At 38.8% G+C, this 21628-nt stretch overlaps 1 protein-coding gene across 1 annotated transcript in view; it reads right to left on the bottom strand.

Annotated features, from left to right (window-relative positions):
* Positions 1-21628, bottom strand: part of LOC124795922 (DDB1- and CUL4-associated factor 1-like) — a 252209-nt gene that overhangs the window by 63033 nt on the left and 167548 nt on the right. Inside the window, exons 11-13 of the mRNA XM_047260006.1 lie at positions 8453-8586; positions 3963-4101; positions 220-426 (exon numbers count right to left, since the gene is read on the bottom strand). Of these exons, the coding sequence (XP_047115962.1) occupies positions 220-426; positions 3963-4101; positions 8453-8586 (480 nt within the window). The remainder of the gene's footprint in view (positions 1-219; positions 427-3962; positions 4102-8452; positions 8587-21628) is intronic.

The raw sequence follows: 21628 nt of genomic DNA, 5'->3' as shown, positions 1-21628 counted from the left end.
CTTAAAGCAGAGGATTGCTGAAATGCAGCTGCATAAACTGCTGTACAAAACACAAGCTATGATGTGGCAAAGAATTGGGCAAAGATAAAATCAAACTTATAACACAACTACTATAGTAGTCTCAGCTCTGTAAACTGTAACACACAAAAGATGTGTATGTAATCATAAAACCTCACTGTGCCCCAAAAAAGATGATTATAGGAGCTGTGGAGCACTGACCTTTGCTGGGAGCTGTCCAAGTTCCATTTGTCCTCCAGATTCCCTGAGCTGATTTCTTCGCACACTTTCAGCTTTTATACATAAATGAGCCTCCAAGTAACGCTTTAAAGCAACACAAACATGCCTCACAATTTGTCTTGCTGAATTCTCTTCATCTTCATTTAGTGTTGTTTCTTCTTCTACAGACAAGATAGGTTGAGTACTGATCTGCAAGTAAAAGGTATTCTATACATTCTGCAGAGATAGATAGATGTGTGTGTGTGTGTGTGTGTGTGTGTGTGTGTGTGTGTGTGTGTGTGTGTGCGCACGCACATGTGTGAGCAGTGGTGTGCATGCACTTGTGAGGTACATGGGAGGGCAGCATGTGTGTGTTGTGGTGATATTGAAGTGTGCAAAATACTAATGGCACATCAGGCAAGTACAACAGATCTGCACTGTAAGAAGAATTATTTTCTACTTTTTTTTTCAAACATAGCAAAAAGATAATACTAAAAACCCTTAGCAGTCATACTGGCAGTCTCCACAGGTGAATACTCATTACATCATACCATGAAGTTTGCTAAATTTGTAGCTTTTTCATTGTTTCATGCCTCAATCTGTAAAAAGAGAACCCTTATAGGATTGCTTTGTTGTCCATCCATTTGTCTGTACATCTGTCCAATTATTAAGAACCCTTTTTCTCATGGACGAGTAGACATACTAAGTTCAAATTTAAGTCACATATTATGATCTATGGTCTCTTGGAGAAGTAACAATTTTAAGCTTTTATGTAAATTCAGTTAAAAGATAAGACCATTTATGTCATATTTTGATACCTGAAAACTCATTCATCAAAATCTGTGATGTACTTCCCACTGACATATAATCATGAAATTTGTTCATAAGCAAGTTTCACAATACAAGTAAAGTAAAAACCCGAACTTGTATATTTGTAATCACACCATACGAAAAATATTTCTTTTGTCGTATGTCATCCAACTTCAAACTTGATACTAAAACATTCTTCAAAGTCTTGGAATCCCTTGGACAAATATCTTACCAGTATTAATGCTGATGTAAAAAATCATGAATATTCTTGATTCCCGGAATGGATAAACAGTGTATATACAGAACTAAATTTGTACAGAACCCTCAGTGAACGAGCCATTTTTATTTATATAGGCATCTATATGGACCTTTCCCCAAACCTTACAAATTCAGCTAATTGCATTTTAAATTGTATTGTGTACTTCAGACAGAATGCTCTTGTCATCATCAGGAAATTGTAATAAGGACTGGGGCTTTATGAGTACAAAAACTGCAATAGAACCAAAAATTTCACCAGTGAAGAATGAAACAGCACAACTACTCATGTATTTACTGTGAGAGTCAATTCTAAGCTATGATGCATTGCAATTAGGTTTTAGGAGAGAGTTATGCTAGTTGAAAATAAGGATAATAAAATGTAATGCAGAGATGGATGTCACATTCAGAGTATACATGAAGAAAGATTAACATTATCTTTGGTTCAACCCAGTCTTCAGAACAATTCAAGCTAATGACAACTAATGTCACAGTCAGCACAACAGTGATGTTGCCTTTAAACAAAGGAAGCAGTTTGTAAAAAAATACACTGTAGAAATTGACATCTGCAAGGGAATAGTTGTGATACCAACAAAAATTAAGATCACATGTGCAACTTAAGGATATAACTTCAATTTATGCATGGAATGTCGATGAAAGATGCAGTGATCAATGTAGAAATCAGACAATGAGAACTTTAAAACAAATAAGTTGCAAGCACTGGGTTTTCAGAGTACTCTGCGGAAGCTGTTTGTCAAGTGACACCATCAATAATGCTAACATAATGGGCACAGCACTGTTGTGATTAGCTGCACAACTATGCCAAAGCACAGTCTGCTAGTGTTTAAGAACCATATAATACCACAACAGTTAACAAGACTACTAAGCTTTTCACAACATACAGGAAAATGACATAGTCCTCGTTGTAATTTCCCTGCACACAGACCCATTGTGTAACTGACAAAAGACATAAAATTTAGAAATATCTGAAGAAAGATATTTGCTTCTTCATTCTTAAGAAAGACAATGACAAAAAGTTGTTTTCTGAAAAACTCTCTCAATGGTAAGATAACGTCATTTAAAAGCAATTGCGGTCACCAACCTTTAGATAGAAACGCACAACACAATCTTATTCCTGTACCACATTATTTGGATAAATGTGGTGTAAAGTTTGCTTCAGAATCCAACAATCTAAAACTCCAACAGCAATGGCTACAGTCTTCTTGACAAGTTATTCCTACCAACAAAGGCAAATGCCCCATGAAAGTAAACTAAATTCAGAAAACACAAAAAAGTTTTTCAACTACTTGTACAGCAATGATTTAACACACAGGGAAACTAGAAAATGTCTCGAATTATTTAAGACGCTGGCTATTATAGCCAAAATTTTCGTCACTGCCAACGATTCACTTAACCAATGGTGTGCAACTGCGAGGCAATCATTTGATTTTCACATTCCCTTATTCTAAAATATCTGTCTAAACATGACACATTAGTAATTTATTGAGGTGCTTTAACGTTTCCCTCCCACAGAGAGAGCAATGATAGCTCATAGTTAAAAAATGGGAACCCCTGAAAATTAATTCAGCCATCATTTATCAGACAAATGGAGAAATCTGTAATTGCAACATTTTGCTATCTTTCTCAACACACTGCATGCTGGTAGTTATACACTGAAGTGACAAAAGGTATGGGATAGCAATATGCACATGTGCAGATGACAGTAGTATCACATACACAAGGTATAAAAGGGCAGTGCATTTGTGGAGCTGTTATCTGTACTCAGGAGATTCATATGAAAAGGTTTCCAACATGATTATGGCTGCATGCCAGGAATTAACCGACTTTAAATCTGGAATAGTAGTTGGAGCTAGAAGCGTGAGACATTCCATTTCAGAAATCATTAGGGAATTCAAAATTCCAAGATTCACAGTGCCAAGAGTGTGCCAAGGAAACCACATTTCAGGCGTTAACTCTCACCACTGAGAACGTGGCGGCCAAGAGTCTTCATTTAATGACTGAGAGAAGCGGCATTTGCGTAATTGTCAATGCTAACAGACAAGCAAAACTGTGAAATAACCACAGAAATCAATGTGGGATGTTACTGGGTCTTCTGGTCCAACTGAACTGATCATTGACTGGAAATGGTTATGTTGGGCTACTCAGAGACCATCTGCAGCCCTGCATGGATTTCATGTTCCCAAACATGTCATTGGGCCACTACTGTTTCCGACTGGTTTGACGAACATTTTGGACAATTCGTGCAAATGATCAGGTCACCTGGATTGCCCAATATGAATGCCATTGAACATTTATGGAACATAATCAAGAGGTCAGTTTGTGCACAAAATCTCGCAACAGCAACACTTTTGTAATTATTGACGGCTATAGAGACAGCTTGGCTCAGTATTTCTGCAGGGGGCTTCCCGGGACCTGTTGACTCCACGCCACGTCAAGTTGCTGCACTACACTGGGCAAAAGGCGGTCCGATGCAATATTAGGAAATATTCCATGACTTTTGTCACCTCAGTGTATAAATTTAACTTTTTCTACAGTGCACTGTTTCATGTCGTTTTCTGCCTTCCTGCATAAAAAATATTAAGTACATCAAACAAAATGACTAATAAAATCACTGTCTGCTATAGACAGAAATAATAGAAAGTTTGATCACAAATACTTGCCAAGTTATATAATTTACGGAGACCATCTTGTGCATCAAATTCCATGAGAATTACCCGAAACTGAAATGATAGCCCAAAAAACATTGTTGCATGACATCTTCCTGAATCATGAGAACACTCGAGCAACCACAACGAGTACCTGAAAGAAACAAATGTAAAAACATTATTAATAGTCACGCAAATCAACAATTTAGAAACATTACTTCCACAAATTTTCATTCTATAATAGAAAAAAGACAGAACTTTTAGCGACCATATGACTAGGAGTCCTAAGAAACTATGCAACAATAATGCATAACACAACAGCCCAAACACTGCCCTCTTCGTACTTTCCTTAAGAGCATGCACACCTCCAAGATTTTGTTCAGGTGATTAATCTATCTATTTATTTACTGTTTTCTTTCAGGTATCTTACCCCACTTTTCCATTCTCTACATTATTTCTGATTCCCAATGGTGAATCTTGACCGCTGAATCATTTTCAGTGGTATAATTCATGTTCTGGAATTTGAATTTCTTATACAAAGTTGTCTGTCTGGATCACAACTCTGTACACTTGCATCATGATCACAGACTCCTATATTTCATACAGGTCAATGTCAGCTAAGGTATATGTCCATTATTTATGTTCATAACAATGCAGTGAAGTCTGTATTAAAACTTGTTCCCGAATTACAAAAACATATTCAACTACTGGGAGAGTTACAAAACAGTTACATACAGCTTGTCAATTTCAGTTCATAAGCCTGATGCAGGAAGATGGAAAAAAATGACAGAGAAATAAACGAGCGGTGGAGAAACCGGAAGCATTTTGGAAGTGTGTCAGAAGTCTGATATGGAGCAAGGATGTACCCCAAACCAGTAAAAAGGCTATATATACCAGTCATACTATGTCCTGAACCTGACATATGCATCAGAAACCTGGGTTATGAATGGAAGAGAGAAAAGCAAAGTACGAGCTAGTGACATGAAATTCTTGAGAAACAGTATTGGAGTGACAAAGATAGACAGGTTAAGAAATGAGAGGATCAGAGAGTTAATGAAGGTGGAACCATTACAGGAGGAGATAGAGAAATTAAGGCTGAGATGGTATGGACACGTTAAGAGAATGTTGGATACCCATGAGATGAAACTAGGAGGAAAGAGACCAAGAGGAGGACTGAGAGACAGATGGCTGAAAGGAGTAGAGGAATGCGTCCAGAAGAAAGGAGAAGACTGGACTAAGGTGAAGACTGAGAGATGGTGGCAAGACAGAAGACGATGGAGAGACCTATGTTCCATACAGACCTGGCCAGAGGCTGGAAACTGCCCAAGATTATGATGATGAATATCAACTTATTACTTATCTGTAAATATTAAGACATTTTCCACTAATACAAAGGTCAACATAATAACTACACCAGGTATGGTCAACATAATAACTGCACCAGGTATCAAGAACTTCCAATCAAATTACTGTTAACTGTAACACATTAAAGTCCAATTAGCAGTACAATTCTGTTAATAGCTTTTGTTGTTGTTGTTGTTGTTGTTGTTGTTGTTGTTGTGGTCTTCAGTCCAGATACTGGTTTGATGCAACTCTCCATGCTACTCTATCCTGTGCAAGCTGCTTCATGTCCAAATGACTACTGCAACCTACATCCTTCTGGATCTGCTTGGTGTATTCATCTCTTGGTCTCCCTCTACGATTTGTACCCTCCACGCTTCCACCCAATACTAAATTGGTGATCCCTTGATGCCTCAGAAAGTGTACTACCAACTGATCCCTTCTACTGCTCAAGTTCATTAGTTACTTGATCTACCCATTTAATCTCTAGCATTCTTCTGTATCACCACATTTCGAAAGCTTCTACTCTCTTCTTGTCTAAACTATTTATCGTCCACGTTTCACTTCCATACCATGGCTACACTCCATACAAATACTTTAAGAAAAGACTTCCTGACAACTACATCTACACTGGATGTTAACAAATTTCCCTTCTTCAGAAACGCTTCCCTTGCCATAGCCAGTCTACATTTTATACCCTCTCTACTACAACCATCATCAGTTATTTTGCTCTCCAAATAGCAAAACTCATTTACTACTTTAAGCATCTCATTTCCTAATCTAATAACCTCAGCATCACCCGATTTAATTTGACTACATTCCATTATTCTCGTTTTGATTTTGTTGATGTTCATCTTATATCCTCCTTTGAAGACACTCTCCATTCCATTCAACTGCTCTTCCAGGTCCTTTGCTGTCTCTGACAGAATTACAATGCCATTGACAAACCTCAAAGTTTTTACTTCTTCTCCATGGATTTTATTGCCTGCTCCAAATTTTTGTTTTGTTTCCTTTACTGCCTCCTCAATATACAAATTGAGTAACATCAGGGATAGGCAACAACGCTGTGTCACTCCCTTCTCAACAACTGCTTCCCTTTCAAGCTCGTCGACTCTTATAACTGCCATCTGGTTTCTGTACAAACTGTAAATAGCATTTTGCTCCCAGTATTTTTCCCTGTCACCTTCAGAACTGGAAAGAGAGTATTCCAGTCAACATAGGCAAAAGCTTTGTCAAGTCTACAAGTGATAGAAATGTAGTTTTGCCTTTCCTTAATCTATTTTCTAAGATAAGTTGTAGGGTCAGTATTGCCTCACGTGTTCCTACATTTCTATGAAATCCAAACTTATCTTACCCGAGGTCAGCTTCTACCAGTTTTCCCATTTGTCTGTAAAGAATCCGTGTTAGTATTTTGCAGCCGTGACTTATTAAACTGATAGTTTGGTAATTTTCACACCTGTGAACACCTGCTTTCTTTGGGTTTGGTTTTATATACTTCTTAAAGTCTGGGTGTCTTTCGTTTGTCTCATATATCTTGCTCATTAGATGGTGGAGCTTTGACTTGGCTGGCACTCCCAAGGCTATCAATAGTTCTAATGGAATGTTGCCCACTCCTGGGGCCTTGTTTTGACTTTGATCTTTCAGTGCTCCGTCAAATTCTTCACGCAGTATTTTATCTTCCATTGCATCTTCATTGATGCCCTCTTCCATTTCCGTAATATTGCCCTCAACTACCTCGCCCTTGTACAGACCCTCTATACACTACTTCCACCTTTCTGCTTTCCCTTCTTTGCTTAGAACTGGTTTTCCATCTGAGCTCTTGATATTCATACAAGTGATTCTCTGTCTCCAAAGGTCTCTCTCATTTTGCTGTAGGAAGAATCTATGTTACCCTATTGATATGTGCCTCTACATCCTTACATTTGTCCCCTAGCCATTCCTGCTTAGCCATTTTGCACTTTGTGTCGATCTCATTTTTGAGACGAGGATTCCTTTTCACCTGCTTCATTTACTGCATTTTTATATTCTCTTCTTCCATCAATTGAATTCAATATCTCTTCTGTTACTCAAGGATTTCTACTAGCCCTCATCTTTTTACCTACTTGATCCTCTGCTGTCTTCACTATTTCATCTCTCTAAGCTACCCATTCTTCTTCTACTTTGTTCTTTCCCCCGTTCTTGTCAATTGTTTGCTAATGCTCTCTCTGAAACTCTCTACAACCTCTGGTTCTTTCAGTTTATCCAGGTCCCATCACCTTAAATTCCCACCATTTTGCAGTTTCTTCGGCTTTAATCTACAGTCCATAACCACTAGATTGTGGTCAGAGTCCACATCGACCCCTGGAAATGTCTTATAATTTAAAACCTGGTTCCTAAATCTCTGTCTTCCCATTATATAATCTATCTGAAACCTTCCAGGGTCTAGAGGCCTCTTCCATATATATAATCTTCTTTCATGATTCTTAAACCAAATGTTAGCTATGATTACGTTTTTTGCTTTTCCTGTTATTTAAAGCAACTTAATTGCTATACCTCAATCAGAATAACAAAGTTTTTGATCGCTGACTATGGGCAGGGTGATGTTGCTGGTTCATGTCTGTTTGCACACACAATACGGCTACCACAGCAACAGCTGGGCATTTCCGTTCCATATACATACACTCATTGCTCATTAACATGCTGTATTGGGTTGGAAGAAGATTAGATTTATCATCCCACCAACATTGAGGTTTTAGAGGTAGAGTATTGGATTTGCTTAGAAGAGCGGTAGGAGTCTTATTATGCTTATTATTACTTTTCCGTGCACCTTCATGACTAGTTTTAAAACAGTCTGCCAAATACAGTAACCACTGCACAGAGAAATAATTCAAACAACAAAAAATGATCACTATTCTGTTACTGCCTGCAAGTGTTGACTGCAGCAAACTGTGGCAAAAGTGCCTGAAGTAGAGTGATATGGCAATAGTGAGCACAATACAATGTATGACAAGGTACACTCTCTGGTTGTTGCTATGGTAGCTGTCCTGTAAACACTCAGCTATCAATCACTTTGTTATTCTAAACCAGGTATTATACTCTGAAATAAGAGACAATTTTTAGGAAATGACAGTGTTAACCAATATCCAATATGACTAATTATCAGCACATAATGGGAGGTTCATTACCGAACTAATTCTGATATAAGATGATGTGGTAACTGACATACTCTCTCCATGGCATCTTCACAATAGGCTAAGTAGTATAGACATATAGAAACTCCAGTTGCTGCGACACTGGGCCGAGGAACTTCTAACAAAGCCTGTAACAACATAAATCAATTAAGATATGCAAAAGTATGCTTGAGCACTCAATGTATAATGCAGATTTCACGCTTTAACAGTATTTCTTGTGATACACAATATAAAAAGCAAGCAGATGGAACATTTGGAAATACGTAAAAGTAGTTTTCCGACAGTTTGAATCCTCTGAAATTAAACATTTTAACGAACACAGGAACATTGTTACACGATGGATTATAATATCTTATCATCAACCTACTGCAATCCCTCAAAAACCCAAAGTTTTGCATCCCACTCTAGTGCACTGACCTTCACTCCCCATCGTGAATATCTTAATATTTAATTCTTCATATCAAATGCCATATCAGGAGACAAGAGCTCAGAAAATAAAGAACTGACCTCAATATTTCTAGTGAAACATTAAACAAAAATTTCAAATTATTATGAGATAAAGGTAAAAATTTTCAACTAATCACTATTTAATCTGCTGATAATGCATTTAAGCTATGTAAAGAATAATTATGGGTGCTGTGATCAATACGCGCTTTGTTCTATGACAATTGTCTTGCTGATTCCTTACTGACAACCACACTAAAGAAGTTTTTCAAGGCTAAAAGTTGTTATTTATTCACTATGATGTATTGCAAATTTCCTATTCCACCTTTACACTACACAGTGGTGTATCAGTACTGAAGGTGTGAAACAAATGCAAGATGTAGATCCTAATTATGAGATAAATGGGACAATGACTTTCAAATGAAAGTTCTGTAAATACACTGTGGATATTTGTGTAAATTTTCTCTGGTTAGGATGTAATCAACAAATGATAATCTATCCAATGTGACATAAATGCAGCTATTGTAAATATGAAGGTAAGAAGAAATTCAGTCATAAATCTATCTCAGCCACAACAGGCTTATCCACATCATCTTAGGCATAAGATATAATTACGTATCTAAATACTAACTCAGTATGATGAAGTATACACCAAAACAGTAAAAACCAGTAGGAGGATGTAACTGATAACATCCATAATTTTGATAAAAAATAAAATATTAGAATGTCGTACTTCAGTTTGGAAAGGCTAATTACAATGTGTTCGAAGTTGCCAGTAATACGAAAAACTAATAGAAAAAATCCACAACATAATGTCACACACACACACACAAACACACACACACACACACACACACACACACACACACACAAAGAGAGAAAGAGTGGCGGGGTGGTGGGGGTTGTGTTACGCACAATCTTTTCATTGCGATGGAGTGGATGGGGTGCAGAGTGAGGAAGAAGTGGTGGTGAGAAAGGTTGTGAAGGGGTAAGGAAGTATAGAGAAGTGAGAAAAGGAGGGAAAGATGACTCAGCAGCAGCGATGAAATTGTGTATTATTAATAACAGCAAAAATTGATAGTGCAGTGTGTTTTTTAAAAGAGATAAAATGTAGAATAATAGGACATGAGAAAATTTGGAGCAGATGTGGACCACGACATGATGGATGACGACAAGGCAATGAGTAGGGGTATCACAACAATGACGAGTGTGAAGAGAAGATCCCCTTGGCAAGGATACTAAAGTAACTATTTTGAGTCATTACTATTGTGCACAGAAGCCCAATGATTCAGCTTGCTATTTGACAGTTGTCATTAACATGCGTTAACAGTTCCTTAGTTGTTACAAGCATACAGAATGCCGCACAGTTACTGGAGCAACGTTGGTGGATTAAGTGAGATGTTTCACATGTGGCTCTAATGTTGGTAGAACAACAATAACAATCAATTATTGATAAAATTATTTAATTGGATAGATAAAAAATCTACTCACCAAACGATGGCAGAACACACACATAAAAGACTGTTGTGATTGGCAAGCTTTCGGAGCCAGTAGCTCCTTCTTCAGGCAAATGGGTTGAAGGGGAGGGAAGAAGGGTGAAGGAAAAGGACTGAAGTGGTCTAGGTAAATGGGTAGATTTTGGAAAAGCACCGAGAACCGAGTGTCAGCGGACACTTACCATACGGGATAAGGAGGAAAGACTGATTGTTGGGGATTGCATCGGACGAGATTTGAAATCCTCAGAGCTTAAAGGCAGAAGACAGGGTAGTATGTAAGACAGAGATTACCACTAAAACATAATGTACAAGTTAATAAGCATGAGAAGCTAAGTGCATTGTACATAACAGAGGTGGGAGGGGGAGGTAAAAATAAATGGGAAAGACAATGAAAGATGTAGAAAACTAAAACATAGTGAAGCAGAGTAGTTACAGTGAAGAAAAGCTGAGATGGAAGAAATTAATGTAAATTAAGGCCTGGTAGGCGGTGAGAACAAAGGACATGTTGAAGTGCTAATTCCCAGCTGCACGGATGTGGTGAAACAGGTGCCGAGCTCACGAATGTTATGTTGTAGAGCATACTCTGAAACAGGATATTGCGAGTTGCCAGTATTACCCTCTGCCTGCCTATGTCCATTCATCCTAATTGATAATCTGATAGTAGTCATGCTGATGTAAAAGACTGAATCGTGTTTACATAATAGCTGGAATATGACGTGTTGTTTCACAGGTGGATCTCCCTTTGATAGTATATGTTTTGCCAGTTACAGGACTGTTATAGGTAGCGGTAGGAGAGTGCATAGGGCAACTCTTGCAGTAGGGACGGTCACAGGGGTAGGAGACATGGGGTAGGAGACATTGGGTAGGGAGATGGGTGCAGAAGGAGCATAAGACCTGACAAGAATATTACAGAGATTGGGAGGGTGACGGAAAGCTGTTCTAGGTACGGTGGTCAAAATTTCAGACAGAATGGATCTCATTTCAGGGCATGATTTTAGGAAGTCATTGCCCTGTCAAAGTAGCTGATTAACACATTCCAGACCAGGATAATAGTGAGTTACCAAAGGTGCACTCCAAAGCTGTTTTGTGGAGGGATAAGCAGTACCAGGATTGGATGTGATGACCCAGGAAATCTGCTTTTTAACTAGGCAGTGAAGGCCGAGGTGAGAATGGTGGTGTATTGCTACGAAGAGTCTGCATCTGAACAAATATGTTTGCCTTGAATGCCAAGGCTGAATGGGAGAGAACGTTTGATATGGAAAGGATGGCAACTGTCAAAAAGTAAGTACTGTTGTTTGTTGGTCGGTTTAATGTGGACGGAAGAGTGTAGCCGTCCTTCGGTGAGGACAAGATCAACAGCAAGGAAAGTGGCATGGGATTTGGAATAGGACATTGTGAAACTTCATTGGGAGAAGGTATTCAGAGATTCCAGGAATTTTAGCACGTCAGCTTCACCATGAGTCCATATGGTAAAGATGTCATCAATGTATCTAAACCAAACCAGGGGCTGCAGACTTATGGATCCCAGGAAAGCCCCTCCCAAGTGACCCATCAAAAGATTGGTATAGGAAGGAGCCATCCTGGTTCCCATGGCCGTACCCATGATCTGTTTGTATGTCTGCCCCTCAAGTATGTATTAAGTTGATTAAGATGAATAGGAATGATGTAATAGATTTGGAATCAGGTGGGTGCTGACTGAGGAAATGTTCAGCAGCAGACAGACAATGTATGTGGTGGATGTTGGTGTAGAGGGAGGTGGCATCAATGGTGACAAACAAGGTGTGTGGTGGGAGTGGGATTGGCACGGATTTCAAATGATCTAGGAAATGGTTGGTATCTTTGATGTAGGAGGGGAGATTTTGTACTATGGGTTGCAGGTGTTGATCAACTAAGGCAGATGTATGTTTGGTGGGTGCTTTGAAGCAGCAGACAAAGGGATCTACCAATGAAGTACTTGGCTGAAAGGAATACGTTAGTGAAGATCTATGCCAGCTGTCTAACACCTCTACATACAGCATCTGTTATTAAATCCCATCCCTGTGATTCAAACTGACCCGCAGTCCCTCCTTAAAATCTCAGGCCCCTCACCAGGACTAACACCTCAATCCATGAAAGTTCCCACCCCATCCAAACCACTCACCCCCACCCTTTCCATTCTTCCTAAGTTTCACAAATCCAATCATCCTGGCCGTCCTATAGTTGCTGGCTTCAAAGCACCCACTGAATTGATATCTGGCTTATTTGATCAACACTTGCAACCCATAGTACAAAAATCTCCCCTCCTACATCAAAAATACCAACCTTTTCCTAGATCGTCTGAAATCCGTTCCCGTCCCACTCCCACCGCACACCTTGCTTGTCGCCATTGATGCCACCTCCCTCTACACCAACGTCCCCCGTGTATATCGTCTATCTGCTGCTGAATATTTCCTCAGTCAGCGCCCACATGATTCCAAATCTATGACATCCTTCCTACTCATCTTAATCAACTTTGTACTTACCAACAACTACTTCACCTTCGACGGGAAGGCATGCAAACAGATCAGGGATATGGCCATGGGAACCAGGATGGTTCCTTCCTATGCCAACTTTTTCATATGTCGTTTGGAAGGAGCTTTCCTGAAATACATAAGTCTTCAGCCCCTGGTTTTTTTACCACATGGACTCATGATGAGGCTGACGTGCTAAAATTCCTGGAATCTCTGAATATCATCTCCCAATTAAATTTCACATGGTCCTATCCTGAATCCGATGCCACTTTCCTTGGTGTTGATCTCATCCTCAACAAAGGACAGCTACACACTTTCGTCCACATTAAACCGACCAACAAACAACAGTACTTACATTTTGGTATTTGCCACCCTTTCCAGGTCAAACGTTCCCTTCCATACAGACTTGTCATCCAAGGCAAACATATTTCTTCGGATGCAGACTCTTTACAGCAATACACCAACATTCTCACCACAGCCTTCACTGCATGTAATTACCCCACCAGCCTAGTTAAAAAGCAGATTTCCTGGGTCATCACATCCAATCCTGTTAGTGCTGATCCCTCCACAAAACACCTTCAGAGCACACCTTTGGTAACTCACTATTATCCTGGTCTGGAATGTGTTAATCAGCAACTTTGACAGGGCAATGACTTCCTAAAATCATGCCCTGAAATGAGATCCATTCTGTCTGAAATTTTGACCACCACACCTAGAACAGCTTTCCTTCACCCTCACAATCTCTGTAATATTCTTGTTAGACCCTATGCTCCTTCTGCACCCATCTCCCTACCTTATGGCTCCTACCGCTGTGACTGTCCCCACTGCAAGACTTACCCTGTGCACCCTCCTACCACTACCTATAATAGCCCTGTAATTGGCAAAACATACTATCAAAGGAAGAGCCACATGTGAAACAACACATTATATTCCAGCTATTATGTAAACACCATTCAGCCTTTTACATTGGCATGACTACCACCAAATTATCAATTAGGATGAATGGACATAGGCAGAGGTAATACTGGCAACTCGCAATATCCTGTTTCGGAGCATGCTCTACAACATGACATTCGTGAGGTCGGCACCTGGTTCACCACATGCACTATCTGGATTCTTTCCGCAGACACCAGTTTCTCAGAACTCTTCAGGTGAGAACTAGCACTACAACATGTCCTTAGTTCTCGCAACCCACCTGGCCTTAATTTACATTAATTTCTTCCGTCTCAGCTTTTCTTCACTCTAACTACTCTGCTTCACTCCATTTTAGTTTTCTACATCTTTCATTATCTTTCCCATCTATTTTTACCGCCCTCTCCCACCTCTGTTATGTACAATGCACTTAGCTTCTCACGCTTATTAACTTGTACATGATATTTTAGTAGTAATCTCTGTCTGGCATACTAACCTGTCTTCCACCTTTAAGCTCTGAGGATTTCAAATCTTGTCCGATCCATCTCCAACAATCAGTCTTTCCTTCTTATCCCATACGATAAGTCTCCCCTGACCCACGGTTTTGGGTGACTTTCCCAAAATCTACCCTTTTCCTAGACCTCTCCAGTCCTTTTTCTTCACCCTTCTTCCTTCCACTTCAACCCTTTTACCTGAAGGAGGAGCCACTGGCTCCAAAAGCTTGCCAATCACAACATTCTTTTATGTGTGTGTTCTGTCACTGTCTAATGCTGATAGGATAGGAAATGTTCATGAGAGAACCACATTAATTGGTTGGTGGGGAATGTAACCGGTCTTGGAGCTAAGTCGCACTATTGGGTGAAATGGTGAATATTGACCAATGGCTAATTACCAGTAGCATCACATTTGGAATGGTAGCAGAACAATTTAAATTAATTAAGTTTATGCTCTTGCTGTAATAATGCTGTCTATCTATAAAGGCTCTGTCAATGTTGTTGGCACATATGAGTAACTTCTGATTTATATTGCAACCAAGTCTCCAAGAGTGTCCAAGTTAGCAGTGGATGGACTTTAAAGTAATTGTTGACACTGTTTAAATTACAGGTAGAAAACAATGCTTGCTGTGTGTGTTTTTAAGGGTTGGCAATCATAAAAAGAATAATGTGAGTTATCTGAGGGTGAGTATATGAAAAGTTTATCTGTGTGGTCGGCTGTTACAGCAACTTAGTAACTTATGTAGTTTTTAATCTGTGTTGTGTTATTATATCTATAATAAAGCAGGAGGGGGGGGGGGGGGGCTGAACAAGTTATCGGTCCAGTGTTATGAAAAATAAAATAAAATCCACTTAAAAGATGTTTCAAGTAAATGAAGAACTTCTTGATGTACAAATGCTCAAAGACAGCAGTACATTCAGCCTGTGGGATACTGAAAATTAGACTATTATTTAATATGCAAGAGCCCTGTGATATTGTGGATGGAATTGAAACACTAGAAAACTGTGAAACTGTAGAAAAGAAGAAGAAATGGCAACAATGGGAGAGCAAGGCATAACATTATGTAATGAGAACAATTAATGAAAAGGTAAAGCCACATGTACTGTGTTGTGAAACTTCCAAAGCTATGTACACTACTGGCCATTAAAATTGCTACACCAAGAAGAAATGCAGATGACAAATGGGCATTCATTGGACAAATATATTATACTAGAAATGACATGTGATTACATTTTCACCCAATTTGGGTGCATAGATCCTGAGAAATCAGTACCCAGAACAACCACCTCTGGCCATAATAATGGCCTTGATACACCTGGGCATTGAGTCAAACAGATCTTGGATGGCGTGTACAGGTACAGCTGGCCATGCAGCTTCAACACGATACCACAGTTCATCATGAGTAGTGACTGGCGTAATGTGAAGAGCCAGTTGCTCGGCCACCAATGACCAGACATTTTCAATTTGTGAGAGATCTGGAGAATGTGCTGGCCAGGGCAGCAGTCGAACATTTTCTGTATCCAGAAAGGCCCGTACAGGACCTGCAACATGCGGTCGTGCATTATCCTGTGAAATGTAGGGTTTCGCAGGGATCGAATGAAGGGTAGAGCCACGGGTCGTAACACATCTGAAATGTAACATCCACTGTTCATAGTGCCGTCAAAGAACAAGAGGTGACCGAGACGTGTAACCAATGGCGCCCTATACCATCACGCCGGGTGATACGCCAGTATGGCGATGACGAATACACGCTTCCAATGTGCATTCACCGCGATGTCACCAAACACGGATGCGGCAATCATGATGCTGTAAACAGAACCTGTATTGATCCGGAAAAAAAAAAAGACATTTTGCCATTTGTGCACCCAGGTTCGTCGTTGAGTACGCCATCGCAGGCACTCCTGTCTGTGATGCAGCGTCAAGGGTAACCACAGCCATGGTCTCTAAGCTGATAGTCCATGCTGCTGCAAACATTGTCGAACTGTTCGTACAGATGGTTGTTGTCTTGCAAATGTCCCCATCTGTTGACTCACGGATCGAGACATGGCTGCACGATCCATTACAGCCATGTGGATAAGATGCCTATCATCTCGACTGCTAGTGATACGAGGCCGTTGGGATCCAGCATAGCGTTCCCTATGACCCTCCTGAACCCACCGATTCCATATTCTGCTAACAGTAATTGGATCTCAACCAACGTGAGCAGCAATGTCGTGATACGATAAACCGCAATTGCGATAGGCTACAATCTGACCTTTATCACAGTCGGAAACGTGATGGTACGCATTTCTGCTCCTTACACGAGGCATCACAACAACGTTTCACCAGGCAACACCGATCAACTGCTGCTTGTGTATGAGAAATCGGTTGGAAACTTTCCTCATGTCAGCACGTTGTAGGTGTCCCCACTGGCGCCAACCTTGTGTGAATGTTCCAAAAAGCTAATCATTTGCATATCACAGCATCTACTTCCTGTCTGTAGCACGTCATCTTCGTGGTGTAGCAATTTTAATGGCCAATAGTGTATGATAAACTTGACATAATTTACAAAACAGATGCTTCTCAAAGAACTCAGAATTTGCGTCAAGAATTTTATACTTCAAAGTATGACAAAACCAGAGACACAACCAGTAATACAAGTGCATTGTAGAATACTGCATTTGAACTGAACCGTGTCCAGCCAGAAAATATGATAGATACTATGATCATACCCAAATTACTGTCTATTTTGCCAGATGAATTCAAACCCTTTTACTCCAGCATAGGACTCATCACTCATTGGCGAGACGAATACCAAAAATCTAATTGCAAGGCTCGTAAGAGAAGAGGAATGACTAAAAAGTAATATTACAGAAGAAAGTAGTGCCTTTGATGTTTGTTTCAACAAAAAATAAAACAGAAGATCTAATTTGTACCAACTGTGGTGGACATGGGCATTTTACAAGAGAATTCAAGAAGCCTAAGAATAAAGAACACTGTTGTATAAGCAAGAAAAATAATCACAAAGAAGAAGAGCACTATTTTAAAAATAAAAATCAAATTCAAGAACCAAAATCGAGATCTTTCAAACTCTGTCATCACTGCAAAAGGACAAATCACAAATAATGAAACTGACATTCCAGCCTGAGACGCTGTTGTTAGCATGCATGAGGTGTGCTTGCTTGCATGTATGAATGGTGTGTTTTTCTCTTTTGCTGATAAAGGCTGTGACCAAAAACTTTTCTTTTAATTGTGCATGTCTGCAACTTTGTGTGTCTTCTTTACAGCAAGTAGCAATGTGTCTTTTCCGGCATTGTTTATATTCCTACCTGGAGTTTCCATTGTTTGAAAGAATAAAATTGTTATGTTAAGAATGAAGACAACACAAAAATGTCATTTTTCACTTTTGAAGACATTAATGAAGATTTAGTCACTCAATGAAACAAGATATCAAAGACACTGCATTTATTGCACATAACAAAGAAAGGATTGCACAGGAAGCCAATTACGAGGAAGGTATGGTAATGGGTGTGACAGTACATGTTCAGGACATTTGTCTATTGAAGTGTACAAGCTAACAAATTTGAAAGACTATGGCAATGTAGTGAAAGTAGTCAAATGAGGTGGGTCAGTGAAAATAACAGCAGCAGGCAACTTTGTAGGTGATAAATGTATGTTCTCAAAATGTTATGTATGTTCCTCAACTGAGTAAAAATCTGATGCCTGTGAATGTTATCACTAAAAACGATTGTACAGTTGTGTTTGCTCAACATTCTGTTCAAATCTATAAAAATAAAATACTTGTTTTGAAAGGACACAAGACAAGAAATGGATTATGTGAGTCAACATTAAATCAGAAAGGCAATCACTACTGACACAAGAAGAAAAACAAGAATAGCATAAGAAGCTAGGTCATCCAGGCATAAGCTGTATATCAAAGATCATGAGAATGTGCGATGGAGTGCCTAATAGTTTATGCTCAGCAAACAAATTGTGTGAAGCTTGTGTGAGAGCTAAGCTAACAAAGAAGTCTTTTCCTAGTGTGAGAGAAAGAGTAACAAGACAACTTTAAATTATACACACTGACATCTTTGGGGAAATAGCACCCTCAACATTTAATGGATACAGATACTGCATGACAGTATTAGATGATTTCATTCACTTTCGTGTAACCTATTTGTTAAGATACAAGTCAGAGGTTACAAGATTTATAAGAATATGTGTATAAGAAAATGAAAATCAGTTTGTTCCAAAATTGTCAAAAAATAAGAAGTGATAAAGGTGATGCATACACCAGCCATGTGTTAAAGAATTGATGTGAAGCAAAAGGAATTGTGCCAGACTATAGTATTCCTTATAGTCCTTGACTCAAGTGGCACACCTGCAGAAAAGTGATTTGGAAAAAGGCCAGATCTGTCAAGACTTCAAATTTTTGGATCAAAAGTTTGTGCCAAAAATCTAGGCTACTCAAAGAAACTAGATGAAAGAAGGATACATTTTTGTTGGTTAGACTCCAACTGACTACAAACTGTTTGATGCAGAAAGAAGAAATATTTTTGTGCCAAGAGATGCCGACTTTGAACAGAGTGTGACAAAAGAAACTTTATGGAAAAACCTTGTTATTGGTGAACTACAAAATGACACTAACAATGAAGTAAATGAAATTCAAGACAAAGAAAATGAATGGGAAGAAAATCAAGAAGAAAGAGCATGCTAAGATGACACAAGAAATTACAATCTTACGGGTAGAATCAATCTGAAGAAACCTTTAAAATATAATTCTGAAACAGCATTACTTACATATGAAGAAAGTATTAATGGCCCAGGTAAAGAAAATTGGGTGAAAGCAATAAAAGCAGAAAAGAAATCTCTTAAGCAAAATGCAACATGGAAGTTGGTCAATCCAGAGGAGGCAAAAGGGAAAGATCTTAATAAGCAAATGGATCTTAACAGTCAAAGTTTGTCAACAAGAAAAGGGTATCAATTTCAAGCATTATTCAGCCCAGTAGTTGATGTATGTTGATTAAGACTGGTGTTTCCTCTGGCAGCAGAGAAAAATTTCCATATCGGAGCATTTATGTCAAAAAAAATGGTTCCTTATGGCAAACTGAATGAAGAGATTTTTATGAAGATACCTGAATAATGCAAAGAAACTGGAAAATTTGTGTTTTGAAGAAAGCTCTGTATGGATTTAAACTAGCTCCACCCAGATGTAATAAGACTCTGACAGTTTTCCTAAAACCAGAAGGACTAATTTAGCTGAAGTCAGATTTGTGCATATTTAAAGATGAAACTGAAGAAATGTACATAGCTATTCATGTTAATGATGGAAACATAATAGGAAAAGACTTGGAGAGAATTACAAATATACTGAAGAAATCTAGAACAATCAGAAGACCCTCAGTTAAGGTATTTACCTAAATGTAAAAAGAACTCTTAAGGTATCTACAAAGATCCCAAGAAATATGGCTTTTCCAATACACTATTTGCCCAAATGTCTATTCTAATGCTTATTATTCACATGATTTAAGAGGTAGGAATAGCACATGTGCATACATTGTTATTCATAATAGTGATCCCATTAGCTGATATTCCAAGAAGCAAAGTGCGACATCAACTTCATCAACTGAAGCAGAATACATTTCAGCAGCAGAATGCGTCCAAGAAATAAAATGTATCAAGACACTATTACAAGAGTTATCCAGAAGATAAGGGAACACCATTCTTCATGTAGATAAAAAGCTATCCAAGTGATCAAATCAGTACAGTTAGTTAGGTGTAGCAAACATATAGATGTGAAATTTCACTATGTTAGTGAACAGGTCAGATGCTTGGAATAAAATATTATATTACAGAACAATAATTAGCAGACAGACTGACCAAAGCACTGCAAATATCAAAATTTGAGAAATTTAGAAATGCTATTGAGAAAGAATTGCCATAACTTATTTGTTTCAGAAAAATATTAAATGGCAACTATTTATTGTGTGAGTAACTGAAATTGTGAAACTTATGATTTACATTTATTAAAAACAAACATTGTATTTTAAGGGGGGATGTTGAAAGTGTTTGAAGGACAGGTATTTTTAAGGGCTGGCAATCATAAAAAGGACAATGTGAGTTACCTAAGGGTTTATACATGAAACAAGTACCTGTGTGGTCAGTTGTTATAGCAATGTAGTAACTTGTGTAGTTTCTAATCTGTGCTGTGTGCCTCATTACATTTCCAATAAAGTGAACACAAAAGAATAATAAATCTCAACAGTAATAAGTGTGAATGCTGTCAAGATGGAAGCTACTACTGGGAACTACTGTTGCCAATGGATCTGATTTGAATAGAAGTTTTGAGGAGCCAGACAAGTGGAGAACAATGTTTACGAATGTAGCTTGTTGGGTTGAGAAGGGGTAGGAGCCAGACAAGTGGAGAACAATGTTTACGAATGTAGCTTGTTGGGTTGAGAAGGGTTAGGTGAAGAAAATTTAAGGTTCTGGGGAGTAAGAACATTCTTGCTAAGGGTCCAGACCATAACAATGTCATCAATGAATCTGAACCAGGTGTGTTTTAATATATCAGATGAATAGAAATGATTCATCCATACTTTCATAATAATAACGGAGTGACTGAGAGTCAAGCAGGAAATGGGGCAATTTTGTCATTCATATTTGGTTGCGCACTTAGGGAGCTGTGGCAGCAGCTTTGCGTTTCGGTTCAAGACACATTCACACACTGTCCGTTAATGTGCAGCATTTGGTTCACTGAACAGGGTGGTAATAATTTTATTACTTTTCTGCATGCTTTCACTAGTTTAGGGCAACCAATCAACAAAAACTAATCACAATTGTTATATTAGTGGCCACAAGTGTCATCTGCAACTGGTTGAGGCAACTGGCACCTGAGGTAGCAAAGAGGTTTGAAAATCATGAATAGAACAAAAGACATGAGAAAGCATGTGCTCTGGTTAGTTGTTGTTATGATAGCTGCCTTGTAACTATCACTCTGTTATTCTGAGCAAAGAATAAGTACTCTATAAACAGGATGGAACAGAAGGATAATTTGTTTGTAGATTTAGCCTTCAAAAGAAAGGCAACTTTATATCAGAATAATTTTGGTCAAGGAGTTTAAGAAAGGTGGTGGCTTTGAGGTTGGCATGACACTAGAGAAACACTGTGTTCCATGGCACCAAAGGCACGGGCATGGGACTGTTTAGGTACAAGGATGTAGCATCTGCAGTGATAAGTAAGGAGTTTAACAGTAATGTCACAAGAACTCTGGAAAATTAGAAGAGGAAATGACTATTGTTGTGGATATTGGAAAAGGACAAACAGATTGGGATGTGGTCAACAAAAGCAGGAGA

This window comes from Schistocerca piceifrons, chromosome 1 (assembly GCF_021461385.2).
Source record: "Schistocerca piceifrons isolate TAMUIC-IGC-003096 chromosome 1, iqSchPice1.1, whole genome shotgun sequence".
Taxonomy (NCBI): domain Eukaryota; kingdom Metazoa; phylum Arthropoda; class Insecta; order Orthoptera; family Acrididae; genus Schistocerca; species Schistocerca piceifrons.
This window is presented reverse-complemented; position numbering and strand designations above follow the sequence as displayed.